Here is a 17,286-nt window from a genome sequence, read left to right as displayed (position 1 = left end):
TAAACGATGTTATCTGTCTAAAAAAGAAAGAAAACCATTTTTTTTTTAAATTTTTTTTCAACGTTTATTTATTTTTGGGACAGAGAGAGACAGAGCATGAACGGGGGAGGGGCAGAGAGAGAGGGAGACACAGAATCGGAAACAGGCTCCAGGCTCTGAGCCATCAGCCCAGAGCCCGACGCGGGGCTCGAACTCACGGACCGCGAGATCGTGACCTGGCTGAAGTCGGACGCTTAACCGACTGCGCCACCCAGGCGCCCCGAAAGAAAACCATTTTAATTTAGAGAGCATACAGACACGTTTGTAAAAAGTGTTAAAGACCTACCTAGAAAGCTTTGTCTCAAACCGTAACCGCTCGGCCCTCAAAGGGATTGGAAGAAATAATCCCAAGTCTCCATCAACTCTCACGCTCCATGTTAGACATCTGGTGGGACTAGCTTCATTCACGAGGACCCGAGAGACATCCCTGGTGCTCCCAGGATAGGTAAATATGCTCCCAAAGACACTCCAGATATGTTCTGGTTATAAATTCCCACCAAAGGATAGAAGAAAGAGTAAGTCTCGTTGGAGAAATGTATCACCTGCCTCCACGTGTATAAATGACCCGCGGATACAAAATGCAGTCATTCAGCTGGAAACCACCTATATTTGTGCAAGAGTTGGTTCTGCCCAAGGTCGGATACCCCAGGAATCGGTCCGGAGCTCCTCACTTGTGCAGCTCTCCCAACACTACTCACAGCAGCCAGAGGTGAGTGCCGACGTTTCTGCACGAATCGTGTATGCAGAGAGTGGCCACGTGGATGGCAAATCCAGCTTCTTCGAATGGCCCTCATAGCGACTTGCACATCACATCCTCTACGCCTCTGCTGAGGGAAGCGAGGTGGGTGTTCATTGCTTCACAGATATGACTATAGAGGTCAAAGAGACGAGCGATCAGTGGAGCCCTGCTCAATAGACAAACCCCAAAGGTAAGATCAGCTAGGTCTCCCTCTCTTGACAAGATCCCCCTTGAATCTAAAGACAAGGCTTGACTGCTTTGAGACTCAGTTTAACATCAGTTGCCCTGGGGCCTCTTGGGAACTGCTCAAAGCAGGGTCAATCCCTTCCAGAAGCATTGGACTCCGGCGTTTTGGTTTTCTCAGCAACCACGGAGCCCGCCTCAGCCAGAGACCTTCTCCTCCTCAGATTCAGAGGTACCGGCCCCGCAGGAACTTTTCTCTGAGCTCAGAGACCCCGGGAACCTGCTGAGGAGCACCCCTGTCCCCCGCATCTCAGAAATCTGAGATTCAGCCCGCGCACCCCTTCTCCAAGTGCCTAACTTTAACAAGTCCGATATCTTCCCTTGTGCAGCCTTGTGAAAACTGCTTCCTACAGGTGCTACCGCCCCTAATACCTGTGTGGCCTCCCCCCTGCCTTTTTCAGCCACCTGGTTAGTAATTCTTCACATTACATTATCGCTGGCATCACAACCGGGGTGATTTCTGTCTCCTGCCTAGACCAGGACTGATTCACCCTCAGTTAGGTTCTAAGCATCTACGGCAGGAACTAGAACATGGCACTTCCCATCCCTACCAGATGGTGACGCTGGAGAGGGTTCCCCCACCCCCCACCCGCGGCCCACATTCTGATCCGGTTTGTCTCCGGCCAACCTCTGCACAAGCAGGGGCAAGTTCACATTCAGAGGATGTAGTAAAATTGGTGAATTATGGAGCTTCGTTGCTGTACCGTCTTGGGAAGGGAGGGCGGTGGGTGGTTGCTGGGATTCCCTGCTAAACATTCGAATGTGTCTCCTTGTTGGCTAGAAGTGAGCTGTATGGAAGGATCCTCATCATAGGTTTTCGAGAGAAGATGATCTTGTTATAGTTTGCGGTGGGGTTTTCTCTGGACTCCGTATGAAAGCGTATCGGTTCAGGCATGACAGCGGGCCCCAGGCTCGTCACCGAATACGTGCTCCATACCGATAACATGGTCTCTGACCTCCTGTCCTTGGACATCGCGTCTCCGGAGGACTTAGATGACTTTCTCCTTTTCAGCTGCGCGATGCCGGAAGGTTGGCTCTGCTTTGAGGCCCGCTGGCTTTCTTCAAGTGCTTGCATAGAACCCAGGTCCCTGGCTTTGCTTTTCTCAATGAGTTTTTTCACCATCGGGGATGTGTAGGTGACATAGGCTGGCCACGGGCTGTGCTTTTCAAGCAGACTCAGGGGAAGACCGATGTTCTCTGTGAGTTCTACCAGCAAAGAGAAACACGGGTGATTTAGAGGCACTCGGGTACCACCGTCCAGTTCTTCAACGAATCGGAGGGTCTTGGAACCACGTTTTGAACGTTTCCCCCATCATGCCTAACGGCCCTTACACCCCTTGTATTCAGCGGGGATAAGAGCGAATCCAAAGATGGGAGACAGAGTGACATTCCAGAGTGTCTACCAGTTGAAGAACAGCGTGGTGGTAAAAGGTGGGGGACCTTGGGAGGCTGGCAGGCTCAGCCTCAGACCTTCGAAGAACGTCAAATTGTGCGCACTCTGACCGTCTAATGTTTTTCTCACCGACAAAATTGGTTACCGGAAGGCAATTGTAAGGATCAGCCAAAACGATACGTTTGAAGGGCTTGGAACAGGTTCGCGCGACAGGTCAGCCCTGAGACACACGGGCTGTGCAATTAGACCGGTTGAGTCCAAACTCCTTCTCTACCTGCGAGATCACCGTGAACCTCGAGCAAGCCCGGTAGCCCTTCTAAACCGTAGCTGCCTCCTGGGTCAAATCGTGGGCCGAGCAAGATTAGATCTCATAGAGCCTTCTTGCGGGTTACAAGAAATAGGTTATGCAAAGCTTTTACTGAAGCGGATTAGCTTGCACAACTAGCAAATGGGGGGCGTTGAACTCAAATCTAAGGGGATCAAAAATCCTCAAGCTTTTCACTATAGCGCTGGCCAGAGGTTTCAAGCATTTGGGGTTAGGGAGGCTTTACTAGAAAGTCTGTTCATTAGTGTACCAAACAGCCCATTCCTTTGGGGGCTGGGGAAGGCAAGGAAGTTAAAAGGTTGGTCTCGCCGTGTCCAACCTAAATTCGGTGAAAAAAAAAAAAAAAACCACTAGCCATGGGGATAACCAGAGAAAATGCAGATTGGACAGTTATTCCCAGGCCGCCTGGCGGACGTTTCCTGAGCTGGAGCTCGTTTAGGAGCAGCTCTGTCAATAAAGAACGGATTGTGGAAGGTTTCATTTCCCTGCAAGAACTGTGTATTATTCGGCCCAAGGAAGGCAAGATGTGCAACATCACCTTTCGCCAAAAACAAAACAAAACAATACAAAACACGCACACCCAAGCTTCCAAGTATAGACTCGAGGGCTCATTTCTGTGCCCTCAAAGCAAATGCAAAATGCAAAGGTCTCGGGCCACCTGGCTGGCTCAGTCAATAGAGCATGCTAGCCTTGGGCTCGAGGTCGTGAGTTTGTGCTCCGTGTGGGGGGTACAGAGATTGCTTCAAAATAAAATATATTTATTAAAGGATGCAACGACCTTGCAGGCGGAGGCATTTGCTTGTATCTGGCAGAGGCGAAGGTCATGATGAACCACAGTCCTCCGCGGCTATACTCTCTCTACGCGTATAACAGGAGCCGCCACCCGGAGCCCCACCCCTTTGCCTTCCCTCCCCAGGTCTGGAAGCTTCGACCAGCCCTGCATCAGGAGCTCCCGTTGCTAAGCCCAAGCCCTACCTTTGTCTCTCTTCGCCTTTCTTGCTTCAATCACCTCCATCATTAAAGAGTTCTTCTTCACATTCAAGGCCCAGATACCTTCAGGAAAACACACTTGTTAGCCAGGGTTACCACAGGGCGATCTTCAAGAAGAGGACAGGTCTCCCGTGGAGCGGGGGAGAGGGCAGGGGAGCTCAGCTCGGGAAGTCCCAGTAGATGTCACCTTTGTTACCACAGTCCCATTGTGCTGTTGTTGGGCCGAATTTCCGCCTCCTGGCTGTGCTTCTCAGCCAGCACGGAGGAGAGGGAGGGGCAGACATGGGCTACAGCCCAGAGTCAAGACGCAGGTGCCCCAAGTACAGGCTGAAATAGAGAAGTCTCAATGCTCTATGAGGCCACGCGTGTGGGTAGTTTGATGGGACCTGTGGTCTAGTGGTTCTCGAACTGGAAGACGGCTGCCTCTGTATGAAGGGCTTGTTGGGACACAAGTGTTGAGGGGCACCTGGGTGGCTCAGTCAGTGGAGCGTCCGACTTCGGCTCAGGCCACGATCTCACAATTCGTGAGTTCGAGCCCCGCGTCGGGCTCTGTGCTGACAGCTCGGAGCCCGGAGCCTGCTTCGGATTCCGTGTCTCCCCCTCTCTCTGCCCCTCCTCCGCTCACATTCTGTCGCTGTCTCCAAAGTAAACGTTAAAATTTTTTTTAAAAAGAAAAGAAAAGAACACAGTGTTGAGCCCCCCCTCCGGAGCTCCAGATTCGACAACCAGCGTCCTAAACCAGAGGCGGGGCAGGAGATGCTGACGGTTTGCAAGGTTTTATCGTTAACTACCTAGTGACAGGAAACAGGTCCAGGAGAGCTTGGTAGTTCCCTTCTAGTTAGTGCTAAGACTGGAAACACGCGCATCAGAGAATTTTTATCCAAGAATTTGTTATTTGGTACACTCAGGGCTGTGCATCTCTGGGGTCCTTGAACATCTGAACTTGAACGTCTGAAATGCCATGGAGCATTTCTGCTGTGGGAAAAGTCTCAGAGGCTTTTGAACAAGATTTCGGGTGATGCTCGTGCCAGCGGTCAGGTGACCACACTATGGGAACCATCAGCCTAGAGCAGGGCTTCTCAAACCTCAGTGAAGGCTAACACTGCCGGGAGAGCTTGTTAAAACACAGCGTCGGGGGGCGCCTGGGTGGCGCAGTCGGTTAAGCGTCCGACTTCAGCCAGGTCACGATCTCGCGGTCCGGGAGTTCGAGCCCCGTGTCAGGCTCTGGGCTGATGGCTCAGAGCCTGGAGCCTGTTTCCGATTCTGTGTCTCCCTCTCTCTCTGCCCCTCCCCCGTTCATGCTCTGTCTCTCTCTGTCCCAAAAGTAAATAAACGTTGAAAAAAAATTAAAAAAAAAAAAACACAGCGTCGGGGTGGGGGTGGAGGGGCACCCTATGATTCTGATTCAGTAGGTCTGCTTTGGGGACCTGAGAATTTGCATTTGCCAAGAAGATCCCAGGGGACAGTGCTGGTCTGAGGACCACACACTGAGTAAAGCTGCTTTAGACGGACTAATGGTTCTATATCTTTCTTTCAGCTGCAACATCTGTAGGGGCTGCCCTGCTGTGTGTGAAACGCTCCCCTGAGAGAAGCAAATCTCCAGGTTTTCCGCCCCCTTTATTCTCCTAGCCAAGGAACCATTGTGGTATGCAAGTAAATGCGTTATTGATGGGGGCAACCTTAAATCCCACTATAGTTCTAAAGTAAGTTATTCCCAATGTCAGCATTTTATTATTACACACCTAACAAAGGATCGCATTCTAGACATTTATTCATACTCTAAAAAAAAAAAAAAAAAAAGCTACTTTCTGTCAAATCGGCTCAGATCCAGGCTTTACAGAGGCCCCACTGTTCTGTCTTAGTGGCGATCTTTCATGACAACACATTCTTTAAGTTTGTCTTGCTTATTTTGAGAGAGAGGGAGAGAGCAGAGGAGGGGCAGAGAGAGAGGGAGGGGGAGAATCCCAAGCAGGTGCCCTGCGGTCAGTGCAGAGTCCGACTCAGGGCTGTCTCACAAACTGAGATCATGACCAAAATCAAGAGTCGGATGCTCAACCCACTGAGCCACCCAGGTGCCCCCATTAATGTGTTTTAAAAGCCACATCCTTTCAACAGCCACTATTGATGTTTAAAAACACTCTTACCACAAGAGCAATGTTTTCTCGATACGATTGTTGAAAATCTGCCCAATAGCCAATACCACATTTCACACTACAGGGCATTCTTGTGTTGTCCCATTTGTCACTTTTGTTTAACATTGTTCTAGAAGTCGTAGCTGTTGGGGTGCCCGAGTGGCTCAGTCGGTGAAGCGTCCGACTTTGGCTCAGGTCATGATCTCGCGGCTCGGGAGTTCAAGCCCCGCGTCGGGCTCTGTGAGGACAGCCTGGAGCCTGCTTCGGATTTTGCGTCTCCCTCTCTCTCTCTCTGCCTCTCCCCGACTTGTGTTCTGTCTCTCTCTGTCTCTCAAAAACAAATTTTTAAAAAATGTAATAAATAAATAAATATAAGTGGTAGCTATTACCCTAACACCCGAAAAAGAAATTAGAGGGGCGCCTGGGTGGCGCAGTCGGTTAAGCGTCCGACTTCAGCCAGGTCATGATCTCGCGGTCCGGGAGTTCGAGCCCCGCGTCGGGCTCTGGGCTGATGGCTCGGAGCCTGGAGCCTGTTTCCGATTCTGTGTCTCCCTCTCTCTCTGCCCCTCCCCCGTTCATGCTCTGTCTCTCTCTGTCCCAAAAATAAATAAACATTGAAAAAAAAAATTTTTTTTTTAATTAAAAAAAAAAAAAAAAGAAATTAGAAGCGTGCCTACCTGTAAGAAAAGACAGTTATCATCGTTTGTGGATGATACAACTTTTTAAAAACCCAGAGAATAAAGTATTGTTTATTACAGAAATTAAAAATCACTTCCCTTCATATATAAAGCTCAAAATATGAAACTATATTCTCCATAGCAACAAGAAAAGTGAAAACTACCTAAGAATAAGTGACATTTAATTGTATATGCATCTGTACGCATTTATTTATTTATTTATTGAGGGGGTGGGGGGAGGGGAAGAGAGAGAGAGAGAGACAGAGAATCCCAAGCAGGGCCCCTGCTGTCCGTGCAGAGCCTGACACAGCGCTCGATCTCACAACCATGAGATCACGACCCGAGCCGAAATCAAGAGACAGACTCAAACGACTGAGCCACCCAGGCATCCCCACGATGGCACATTGTTAGGAGAAGTCACAGTATCTTTTTTCTGAGGTCACAGAAGAAACAACTCGTTCACATAGACCGCTAACCTACGGCTTTGTGTAATAATAAACGACAAAAAAAAAGAACGTTGGAGCAACTCATCTCTCCTTCTAAGACCCACCATGGATCTCAGAACTGTGGGTCACCCATCCCAAGTCCCCAGTAATGTAGAGGGTGTCGCCCCAGCGATCACCCGGCCCATGCCTGTTCCCCTCCAAGGAAAGAGATTTCTTGACTTATCCCCTTGTCTACAGAACTGTTAGTGTTGATGCAAGAACCAGGATGCTACAAGCCCAAGGCAGGGAGTGTTTGAGACGGCCTCAGAACTCATGGTGAGGACTTGTTTGTCTGAAAATAAAAGAGACACATACACATAGTTGACATTAAGTCTGAAGACAAGCTGTGGGCTTTTACAATCTCCTTCGACTCTGGCACAAAGGTTCCATTTTGTCTCCCTATAAACGAAATGCAAACCAGCAGGCTGCAGACAGAAACAGCATTGATGGGAGGGGCAGGAGGCATAACATTGAAGTGCTTTTCTTGTTTCTCCTCTAGGCACAAAGGCCTGTGTTCAGTCCACTGGGTTTTCAAGCCCATCTCCTCCCACCCGAACCCAATCTCTTGTCCTACCATTTCCAGAATCTTGCCTGATATGCTGGCCTCGGCCAGCCTTGCCTGAAGGGCCTCCAGACACTTGCCTGGAATCAGACACAAATCTGTGACCTTGGTCACGTTCCTTGACATGGTCTTAGGACCTCCATTATCTCAACTTAGGAGATGAATGTGAATTCCTGTCCTATCTCTCTTACAGAGGTATGGATGTTATAATAAGCCGTCTGCAGCTTAAAGGGTTTCCAAGTCATCAGTCCTCCACCTTTGCTGCACATTGGAATTACCGGGGATCTTTTACAAATTCATATGCCAGGAGGCACCCGAGTGGCTCAGTCGGTTGGGCGACCGACTTCAGCTCAGGTCACGATCTCGCCGTTTCCGAGTTCGAGCCCCGCGTCAGGCTCTCTCTGCTGACAGCTCAGAGCCTGGAGCCGGTTTCAGATTCTGTGCCTCCCTCTCTCTCTCTCTCTCTGCCCCTTCCCCACTCAGGCTCTGTCTTTCTCTCTCAAAGAGAAATAAACATTAAAAAAAAAAAAAAGTCCTATGCCTGGCAGCATTGGGATTTAGTCGGAATGAGACGCAATATGACCATCAGAATTTGAAAGCTTGGTTCTAAGGTACTGCAAGGTTTGGGAACCACCATTCTTAGAGACCAAGTCAAAAAAACACTGAAGATTTAGAGGGTATTAGCCACTTAGGAAACTTAGCCTTATTAGGAAACAGATCAGGGGCATCATTCAGCCCTTTCGTTGTTTTAAGACATATTTTCATTGATGCACTCTTGAATAGATATGGATCCATATATGTATATATATATATATATAGTACTGAATGTCAGTGGCCTTTAAACATTTAAAAGGACCCTAGTACATTTCCATTACCACCTGCCAATACGAAAATTTCCTTCCATTAAAGGACAGCCAGAGCCTTAAAGTACTGAGCTAAGAAAACCGTGGCTGCGGGTGGTAATCTCACGCAAAGCTAATCTCACCCTCTGTCTGCGGCCACAAGCCGCATCCTTATCTCAGGAAACCATCTTCCAAAGGGATTTTGTGGATTCCAGGCAGGACTGAGAGATACGCGCATTGATACAAGCCAACTCCGCTCAGACTTTCTAGCCCGCTAATGCTGTGGAGGCGAAGCCATTCGCACACTCACGATGATCAAAACGGTATCGTAATCCAGTGTTTCCTAAACTGTGTCCCACAGAAAGCAAGAATCTCTCAAGATGTTAACCGATGTTACTTACTTAAAAGAGGGGGGGAAACGGGGCGCCTGGGTGGCTCAGTCGGTTGAGCGTCCGACTTCAGCTCGGGTCCTGATCTCACGGTCTGTGAGTTCAAGCCCCGCGTCAGGCTCTGTGCTGACAGCTCGGAGCCTGGAGCCTGCTTCGGATTCTGTGTCTCCCTCTCTCTCTCTGCCCCTCCCCTGCTCTCGCTCTGTCTTTCTCTCTCTCAACACTAAACATTTAAAAAAAAATTTTTTTTTTCTTTTAAAAAGGGGACAGGGGAGGTCCATGCCAAGGGTCACCCTGTAAACCCACATAGATTATTTAATCCAGGGGACACCATTCACACGGTCTATGTTGTTATGCAATATAAATACAGCAAGCCTGCCCTCGGCCAGGGAAGTTTGGAAAATGAGCTGTTAAACAAATGCCTTTAGGACAGCACTTCTCAGAGCCTCTAAATATGTTGCCTCGCTCTGTCACCCTCCAAAAGGGGGAATTGTTAGTACTCCCTAACCTCATTTGACCAGGGAAGGATCCATCCACCCATTGGGTAGAGAATGTCCTAAGAACTAGTTACCAGGAGAACATCGGTGTGGATTCCAAAGCAACGTCCTTCCCCAGCCTTGTTTTGGAACCCGGAGCACCATAGACAGTGATAACGTAAGAGAACGGAAGGGTGAACTTGCTCAAGGGATAGCCGGGTCTTCAATGACTCACTTCCTCTGAAATCGGCCTCAGAGGCTCGGTCCCCCAAAAGTGTCCATACGGAGCAGGACAAGCCAACGTGAGAGCCTTGCACTCCGTTGGGAGCTAGCCCTGTTTTCCCTTTTTTCAGCCCCTTTCCTCTCTCCCCTGCTCCAGTCTGCAGGCATCTTGTCTTCCCACACCCCAGAGTCTGGTCTGGCCCCAGAAGAACAATTTCCCAAACGGGAAGCGGATGCAGAGTTTTGGTTCACCTCTGCGCGTTATCCCCCTCAACCTTGCCTATCCACCCCTGCCCTCTGTTTCCTTTTCTGCCTTCTGGCTACTCGTCATTTCTTTTGGCCGGAGAGGAAGCTGCCACTTAGGCTGTTAGCATCTTGGAAGGTTTACGTCTAAGATCAGCAGAAATGTTCCCGGTGCAGTGCGTCCCAAGTGGCCCTCCCAGGAGACACATAAAACACCCCCCCACCACCACCTTACAGGCCAAGTGCATACTCTGACCCCCTGTGTGCCAGGGAAATACAGTGCACACCCAACGAGCTTCCCAGGAGCCCTGCCTCATCATGATTCTCTCCACCTCTCTACCCTGCCTCCCTGTGGACGCTACAGAAACTCTTGCCATAGCCTCACCTCTCCCTGATGGGCTCCAGGGAGGCACCTACAACATACGGGTTTGATGTGTCTTTAGAAACACTGAGGCCAGGGAGTGTGGGGAATCCCAGAACTGTTAAGCCAGAGGAGAGCGAGGGTGGGGAGAAGCAAGCTGGTCTCCCCATCTCCTTATGCAACGATATGCTGGCCACCTTCCCCCCCATCCCTGCCCCTCCCCAAACACACACACTCCACTCTAAAGAGAAGGGAAACGAGCCCATTACTATACCCTATTAAGTTGCACACAGTGGATGGCATAGTTGTTAGCTATGTCCGACTTCGGCTCAGGTCGTGATCTCGCGGTTCGTGAGTTCGAGCCCCGCGTCGGGCTCTGTGCTGACAGCCCCCGAGCCTGGCGCCTGCTTCGGATTCTCTCTCTCCCTCTCTTTCTCTGCCCCTCCCCTGCTCACACTCTCTCTCTCTCTCTCCTTCAAAAACAAATAAACATCTTTTAAAAATTAAAAAAAAAGAAAAGAAAAGAAATGCCCATCTTCTAACACAGACCTGGCATTCCTGATTCATCGTTTATGGTGGGTGGGAGGGGGGTACACTGCTTCTCGAAAACGCTTCTGTACGCTACCTATTTCCTCTTACAGTCATGTGTGTGCCTTGAGAGACACAGAATGGCAACAAAGTTCAAGTACCTACGGCCATAGACTACCCATTCAATCACTCATGCATGCCTTCAACATTGAGTTCCAAACACGAGACTTGTAATGCCTGTGAGTTAGTTCTGTGCTCACCCCAAACATCTGGCAGATTCTCCACATTCACCTCTTGCTTTGGGATCTACCCTTCTCAATGTCAAAGGCTCACAAGGCAGATTTGTTTTCTGCCAAGGCCAAAAACAAATCAAACAAGAATAATCCACGTTGTCTTTATCGTCAAGAAAAATAAAGCGGAGAAGTTCCCTGTACATAGGCCAACGCAAGGCACAGCAGCCGCTCTGCAGATGATTACTGAGCAGCTCCGTGTACCGAGTATTGTGCTGGGTACTGGAGACACAAAACAGAATGAGGCACAGCTTTGGTTCAAGGAACTCACGGCCCCTTGAAGTAGACAGAGCACAAGCTTCCTAACTCAGCCGGGTGGGGAGGGAGGTCAAGAAACAAGATTCAAGAAGAGAAGAGGTTTATGGTGAGTCTTGAAAGACAAGGGAAATCATGGGCATGGTTCAAATGCCAGCCTCTAGTGTTTTCAAATGTTGACTGATGTGATCAGAGCCCACATTCTTCTTCCAGTAGTCAAATCTTTTTTTTTTTTTTTTTTTTTTTACATTTGTTTGTTTTTGAGAGACAGAGAGAGACAGCGTGAGCCCGGAATGGGCCGATAGAGAGGGAGACACAGAATGAGCTCTGAGCCATCAGCACAGAGCCCGACGCGGGGCTCGAACCCACGGACCGTGAGATCACGTCCTCAGCCGGAGTCGGGCGCTTAACCGACTGAGCCACCCAGGCGCCCCCAGTATGCAAATCTTAAAGCCCGTTTCCAAACGGTACGTCAACACCAGAGGAGAGAGCTTTTCAACCTTTCCCTTCCGTGGACGTTTGGGGGACGCTTGTAAATGGATAGGCTAGACAGGTAGGAAAGATGTGGAAAAACAGGCAGCAAGAAACAGTCTTATAACTTCACATTCAGGAAACCAGATAAGGAAGGCCCTCAGCATTTTGTGCTCGGAGACCCTCTCTCTGCCAGACCGCCGGTTCGTGAGCAGCGGGACTGTGACAATGTGTGGCCCCACAATGTTCAATCAATCAGAAGAAGGAAGTCCTGCTTCCCCGGAACAATGGGGTCATTGTGAACCCAGCAAACGCATAGTGGAAACAGGCAGGGTTTTCCCAGGACTGGCCTCAATCAATGGGCCAGGCCACCCCCTTTTAAAACGCTCAACGCACTAGGAATCCAGGGCTGCGTTTGTCTTGAAGAAGGGGACTTGTATTTGAGGCTTGGCCTCAAAGCAAAGCACGAAGGTAGCTGCCTTCCGTAGGATTCGGTTATTCCGTCAGCCTATCGCCCGCGTGTCGTCAGGAGGACACCGTTATCCCCGTTCCCACCAGAAGGTAAACAAATCCATCCATCACGCATTGCACCCAACTCTTGGGTCACAGAGAACTCCCGACCACGATGAAAGCAAAGCTCTCAAACGTCTGGGGGGAGCTGTGGCCGGTGGGGTGAAGGAGGTTAATTCCGCCGCCGTGCCAAGACAGCTCTATCCGATTAGCGGAGTCCCAAATTCCTTCCCGCACCGTGGCCAGCCCCCTCCTGCACTAGCAGATTGTGGGGAGGAAGCAGAAAAAAAAATCATCAGCTTTCCTAGAAAAGCAATTCTAGGCATGAGTCATGTCGATGACGGCCAGTGGCATTTTGCTGTATTTATTCCCACGTGGTCTCGTAACAGAAATTGCGTATCCGCATTATAGAAAGTTTGGAAAGGGTTATTGTTTGAATCTCATAATCCCATTACCATCACACAACATTTATCTTTGTGCTCTCCTTCCTGGCTTATGTGGTTGTGGCCGCAAAATGTACGTATCCTTCTGAACCCACCATTTTTGCCCAAACATCTGATTGTATTTTCTCATGTTCTTAGAGATTCCTCATAGTTAGTTAGAGGCCGCCTAACAATCCATCAGAATCCGGGGCGCCTGGGTGGCTCAGTCGGTTGAGCACCCAGCTTCAGCCCAGGTTTGTGGTCTCTCATGGCTTGTGGGTTCGAGACCCACATTGGGCCCTGCGCTGACCGCTCAGAGCCTGGAGACAGCTTCAGAGTCTGTGTCCCCCTCTCTCTCTGCCCCACCCCCTCTCACACCCTCGCTCTCTCTCAAAAATAAATAAACATCTTAAAAAATCATGCCTGCACCTGGGGATTTTAAGATGTTTCCAATTTTAGCCACTAGAAGTGATGACCCTGTCCTTTAAAGTGGCGAACTAGGGGCACCTGGGTGGCTCAGTCGGTTGAGCGACCGGCTTCGGCTCAGGCCGTGATCTCACGGTCTGTGAGTTCGAGCCCCGCACTGGGCTCTGCACTGACAGCAAGGAGCCTACTGGGGATTCTCTCTCTCCTTCTCTCCCTGCTCCTCCCCCACTCGCAGGCATGTGTTTTCGCTCTCTCCCTCTCTCAAAATAAATAAACATTTTTTTAAATTAAAAAAGACTACATATGCTAGCAAGGAGATAGCAATGAGATCAATGACAAGTGCTCTAAACTTTCAAGGTATGGGGCCTAGAGTTCAAGGCGTAGGACTCAAGTGAAAGCCTCTCAACGAATGTCACCCAACCTCCAAACGAGGAGGGACAGACTATTCCAGCCAATTGTCAGGACTCTGGGTGACAGCTGAAGGAACCAAATAACCTCAAAGAGCCAACCGGTTTTCTAGAAAAGCACAATGGGCATGAGCCATTTAGTGAACGGGTCACCGGTTCCAGCTCCCCACTCCAGCCCCCGGCTGTAAGGAGGCCATCCCGGGCATTATCACTCCCAGTAGAAACCGTACATGCTCTTGATAAGGTCCCTGAGCCATCAAGAAGCTGTCAAATCGCGTGCCCTCAAAGTAGAAACTCAACTCCTCCTTCCCTCTCACACCCCAGATTCAGGCTCTGTTCTCCAAATACGTCCTGCCACCTCTATTCTCTTTCCCTCCGGCTCCTCCTCCGTTCGGCGGCTGCAAGAAGCATCATCGATCAATATATCCATTCATCCATTCAACAAATATTTACTGAGTGCTTGTTCGAGCACTACGCCAGGCATGACATTCTAATCAGAGAAAAACCGAGAAGGTCCCGGTCTCGGGAAGGTCACGCTTCTGTTCAAAACCTATTTGCTACCTATTTCCTAGAGACAAAATGCACCCCCCCCCCTCACAATCTAGTCCCAGAAACGCCTTCCAATCTGAGCTCCTGTCACCATGACTGTCCCCCTGCGCACTCGAGCCCTGGGCGCGGGTCCTTCTCATGGGCATGTCCTGAGTCCTTCTCCTCACTTCCCACTTCTAATGGGCCGCGTGTCCCCCAAAACCCAGAGCACAACTCAACCATTCAGAGAAGCCTTTCCTAACCCTCCCAAGGAGAGACCCTACCCTTCCCCTGTGCTCTTGGAAGAAGGAAAAAAATGACCCGATTACAAATGGCATCCACCACGTTACGGGAAGAGAACTGCCAGGGAGCAAAAGGTGTGGGATTTATTTGGAGCCTTGAGCAAATGGATAAAATTGTGTTCAAAGTCCGAAAAGCTGAGGATCAGAACCCAAATTTTGGAGAAACCAATTTCTCCAAAATTTGGAGAAACCCCCACCCCTACACATCCCTGGGACTTCCTGCCAAGAATGCTTTGTCAAATCACCACCAAAGGATAGACCCTCTCTCCTCTCAACGGAGGGCTGTTTCTCCTCTCGTGACCCGCAGGTTTCTGGACCCGGAGGTGGGTGTTCATCCGCCTTAATCCCCACCGCCATTCTCAGACCATGTTCCTCCCTCTCCTTTGAAGCTCATCCTATCAGACTATTCCCCCTTCCCACCTGGCTGCTGCCAGCCTCTGTCCTCAGCCACTGACAACCTCAGTTTCTGGAACACTGGTTTCCCTTTGTACCGTCACCCTTATCGTCAACAGTGGTTTCTTAACATCTCATGAATGACACATACGTGCTGCCTTCCCTCCCACTTCCCTTTTGACTCTTGTCAACAAAACACCTCTCCCCTGTAACCCAAGCTTCTCCCTCATTACCTTCCAAAAGTGCTCATGGGTAATAGCTGACCCCCCTCGTGTTCCTGAAACATCTTCCAACGTGGCTTCCAAACAGACTTAACGCCACTCAGACCCGTGGTGCCATCGCTCCTTTTCAGTCCCCACACAGATGATTTCTGGGCTCCCTTCTTTTTTTTTTTTTTTAATCCCTGCATGTCCCCAAGATGGCACCGCTGAGTTCTGTTGCCTCAAAGCTCATCTATTTGCCAAACCTTGTGGCCAGTCCCCAGAGACCAAACTTACCTATCCAGCCGCCATCTTTGTCATCATTTGCACATCTTAATAAGACCTCAAACTTCTCAGGGTTCAAACAGAGCTCTCCACCTTACCCCCGGAAGTCTTCCTCTCTGGTCTTTTCCATCTCAGAGAAAGCCATCACCCTGTACCACACTGCCCAGTGCGAAAATCTCAAACAATCTCTGTGCTGACAGCGCAGGGCCTGCTTGGGATTCTCCCTCTCCCTCTGCCCTCCCCCTGCTCGCACCCCCTCTGTCTCTGTCAAAATAAATAAAAACCTTGGGGAAAAAAAAATAAGATTCATCGGCGAAAGCAGGGCATCACCCTAATAAATACGACACACGGATAACGGCTCCTGGCAAGAGCTGGGTTCAATTCCTGGCACCTTCACTCACTGCTTCTAAGTGCGGGCAAATCACTTCCCCTCTCTCTCTGAGCCTGAAGTCTTTCCCATCTGTAAAATGGGAATGACTCGCCTCCCTTGTAGGATTTTCTGATGAAGGTTAAATGAGACGCTTCGCGTGCCCAGAAGTGGATGTGAGTTGCTGGACGTGAGACGTTTTCTTCCCTCACAATGATCACAAACTAGATGCGCGCCCCTCCCCCCGACAGGTCCCTTTATCTCTCCTTCCACGGCTGCTCTGGGGACTCTTCCCTTGGCGGGTGGCCAGCCCTGCGCGTGGGCTCACACACGCCTCACCAGTCAGGGTCACGTATCCCCACTGCATGCTACCGAGCTGGTACCGCTCTCTCTCCCTTCCTAAATTGTGTTTCTTAAAGCTCCGAAGGAAGATCTTCGACTTCCAAGCAACTCCTGGCCCTCACATCGCCTACTTTGAGGACAGACCACGGTCAAGACCTAAGGCCACACCTGCTTACCTTGTTCTGCTCTCTTCTGGTCTTCCCTTCTCCCATCTGGAAGCTCTTACAAGTCCCTGGTGCAGTTCATTTAACTAGGTTTCTGGAGGGGTTGGGGGGAAGGAATGAGAGAGGTCAACTTGTAAAACATAAGATAGTGTAACTAACATGGATAGTTTGGGGGGGAAGCAGACAACGGAATATATAGAATACTGTTCCCTCCAGCTGAAAGAGAAAATAGCCAACCTCCCAGAGGTCAAGGAGGAAGCGGGGGGCGGTGGGGCAGTGGGGGGGCCTCTTGAAATTGGGGAGAAAGATAGGGGCGCCTGGGTGGCTCGGTCGGTGAAGCATCCGACTTCAGGTCAGGTCGTGATCTCACCGTTCGTGGGTTCGAGCCCCACATCGCAGCACAGAGCCTGGAGCCTGCTTCGGGTCCTGGGTCCCCCGCCCTCTCTGCCTTTCCCCCACTTGTGCGTGAGCACGCTCTCTCTCTCTCTCTCTCTCTCTCTCTCAAAAATAAATAAACCTAAAGAAAAAAGAAATTGGGGAGAAATATTGAGCTGCTAGCTTCAAACGAATCCTTCTAGGCACAAATAGACACAAGTAAATGCATAGTGAAACATCACAGCCATCCACATCGAAAAAATGTGTGGGGAACATGCCAGGAAATTTTGAAGTTCTGACAAAGGGAGTTTTTGTGGCGTCAGAGGCCCAATGAAACAAGGAGGCCTTGGCACGCGGGAGGGAGGCTTCGAACGCTTTGAAACTCCGGGAACAGGCCCCTCATGGAGGGCATTGCGTGGACGTCCTCTGCCCGGCGAAGGCCTGGCCTTCGAGAGGCACCCTCGTGCAATCCCTGCAGGAAAACCAACTCTCTCCTGGCTGTTCTTGCCATGTTCCTGTGATCTCATGGTGTGTTTCAACATCTCAAGAGGGCAACTGATGAGAGAATCGGCCAAAGCTCTTAAAAAAGGCGAGGCTGCGTGTTGGACAATTGTTTGCAGCAGAGCAAGGCGTGGAACGACAAACACGAGCTCAGGACAGGCCGGCTGCTCCTTGGCTGTGTGACCAGAAATAAGATAGGCTCGCTTCCTGATCCCTGTGCGCCCATCTATAAAATAGAGGCAATACCAAGAACTTATCCTTGGATGGCCCCGAGGATGCTGGTCATGTGATAATTCCCACAAAGCATCAGGCACAGGGCCCAGGCACGTGGTAAGAACCCACTGCGGGGCGGAGGGGGGTGGGGATCGTTATCATCACCACGAAAGCAGGACTGTGATAGCT

The 17,286-nt window shown here is 50.2% G+C and overlaps 1 protein-coding gene across 2 annotated transcripts in view; it reads right to left on the bottom strand.

Annotated features, from left to right (window-relative positions):
* Window positions 1-1,113: 1,113 nt before the first annotated feature.
* The window catches only part of CDRT4 (CMT1A duplicated region transcript 4), a 30,527-nt gene continuing 14,354 nt past the window's right edge, over window positions 1,114-17,286 (bottom strand). Inside the window, exons 2-4 of one of the 2 annotated variants that reach the window (XM_040453151.1) lie at window positions 16,021-16,102; window positions 3,715-3,792; window positions 1,114-2,227 (exon numbers count right to left, since the gene is read on the bottom strand). In XM_040453151.1, the coding sequence (XP_040309085.1) occupies window positions 1,770-2,227; window positions 3,715-3,757 (501 nt within the window). In that variant the 5' untranslated portion in view covers window positions 3,758-3,792; window positions 16,021-16,102 and the 3' untranslated portion in view covers window positions 1,114-1,769. The remainder of the gene's footprint in view (window positions 2,228-3,714; window positions 3,793-16,020; window positions 16,103-17,286) is intronic. The other variant, XM_040453150.1, reaches the window with a different exon arrangement.

Source organism: Herpailurus yagouaroundi, unplaced genomic scaffold (genome assembly GCF_014898765.1).
Source record: "Herpailurus yagouaroundi ecotype Mexico unplaced genomic scaffold, PumYag 208, whole genome shotgun sequence".
Taxonomy (NCBI): Eukaryota; Metazoa; Chordata; class Mammalia; order Carnivora; family Felidae; genus Herpailurus; species Herpailurus yagouaroundi.
The sequence above is the reverse complement of the archived record's forward strand: the minus strand, read 5'-3'. Positions and strand labels throughout refer to the sequence as shown.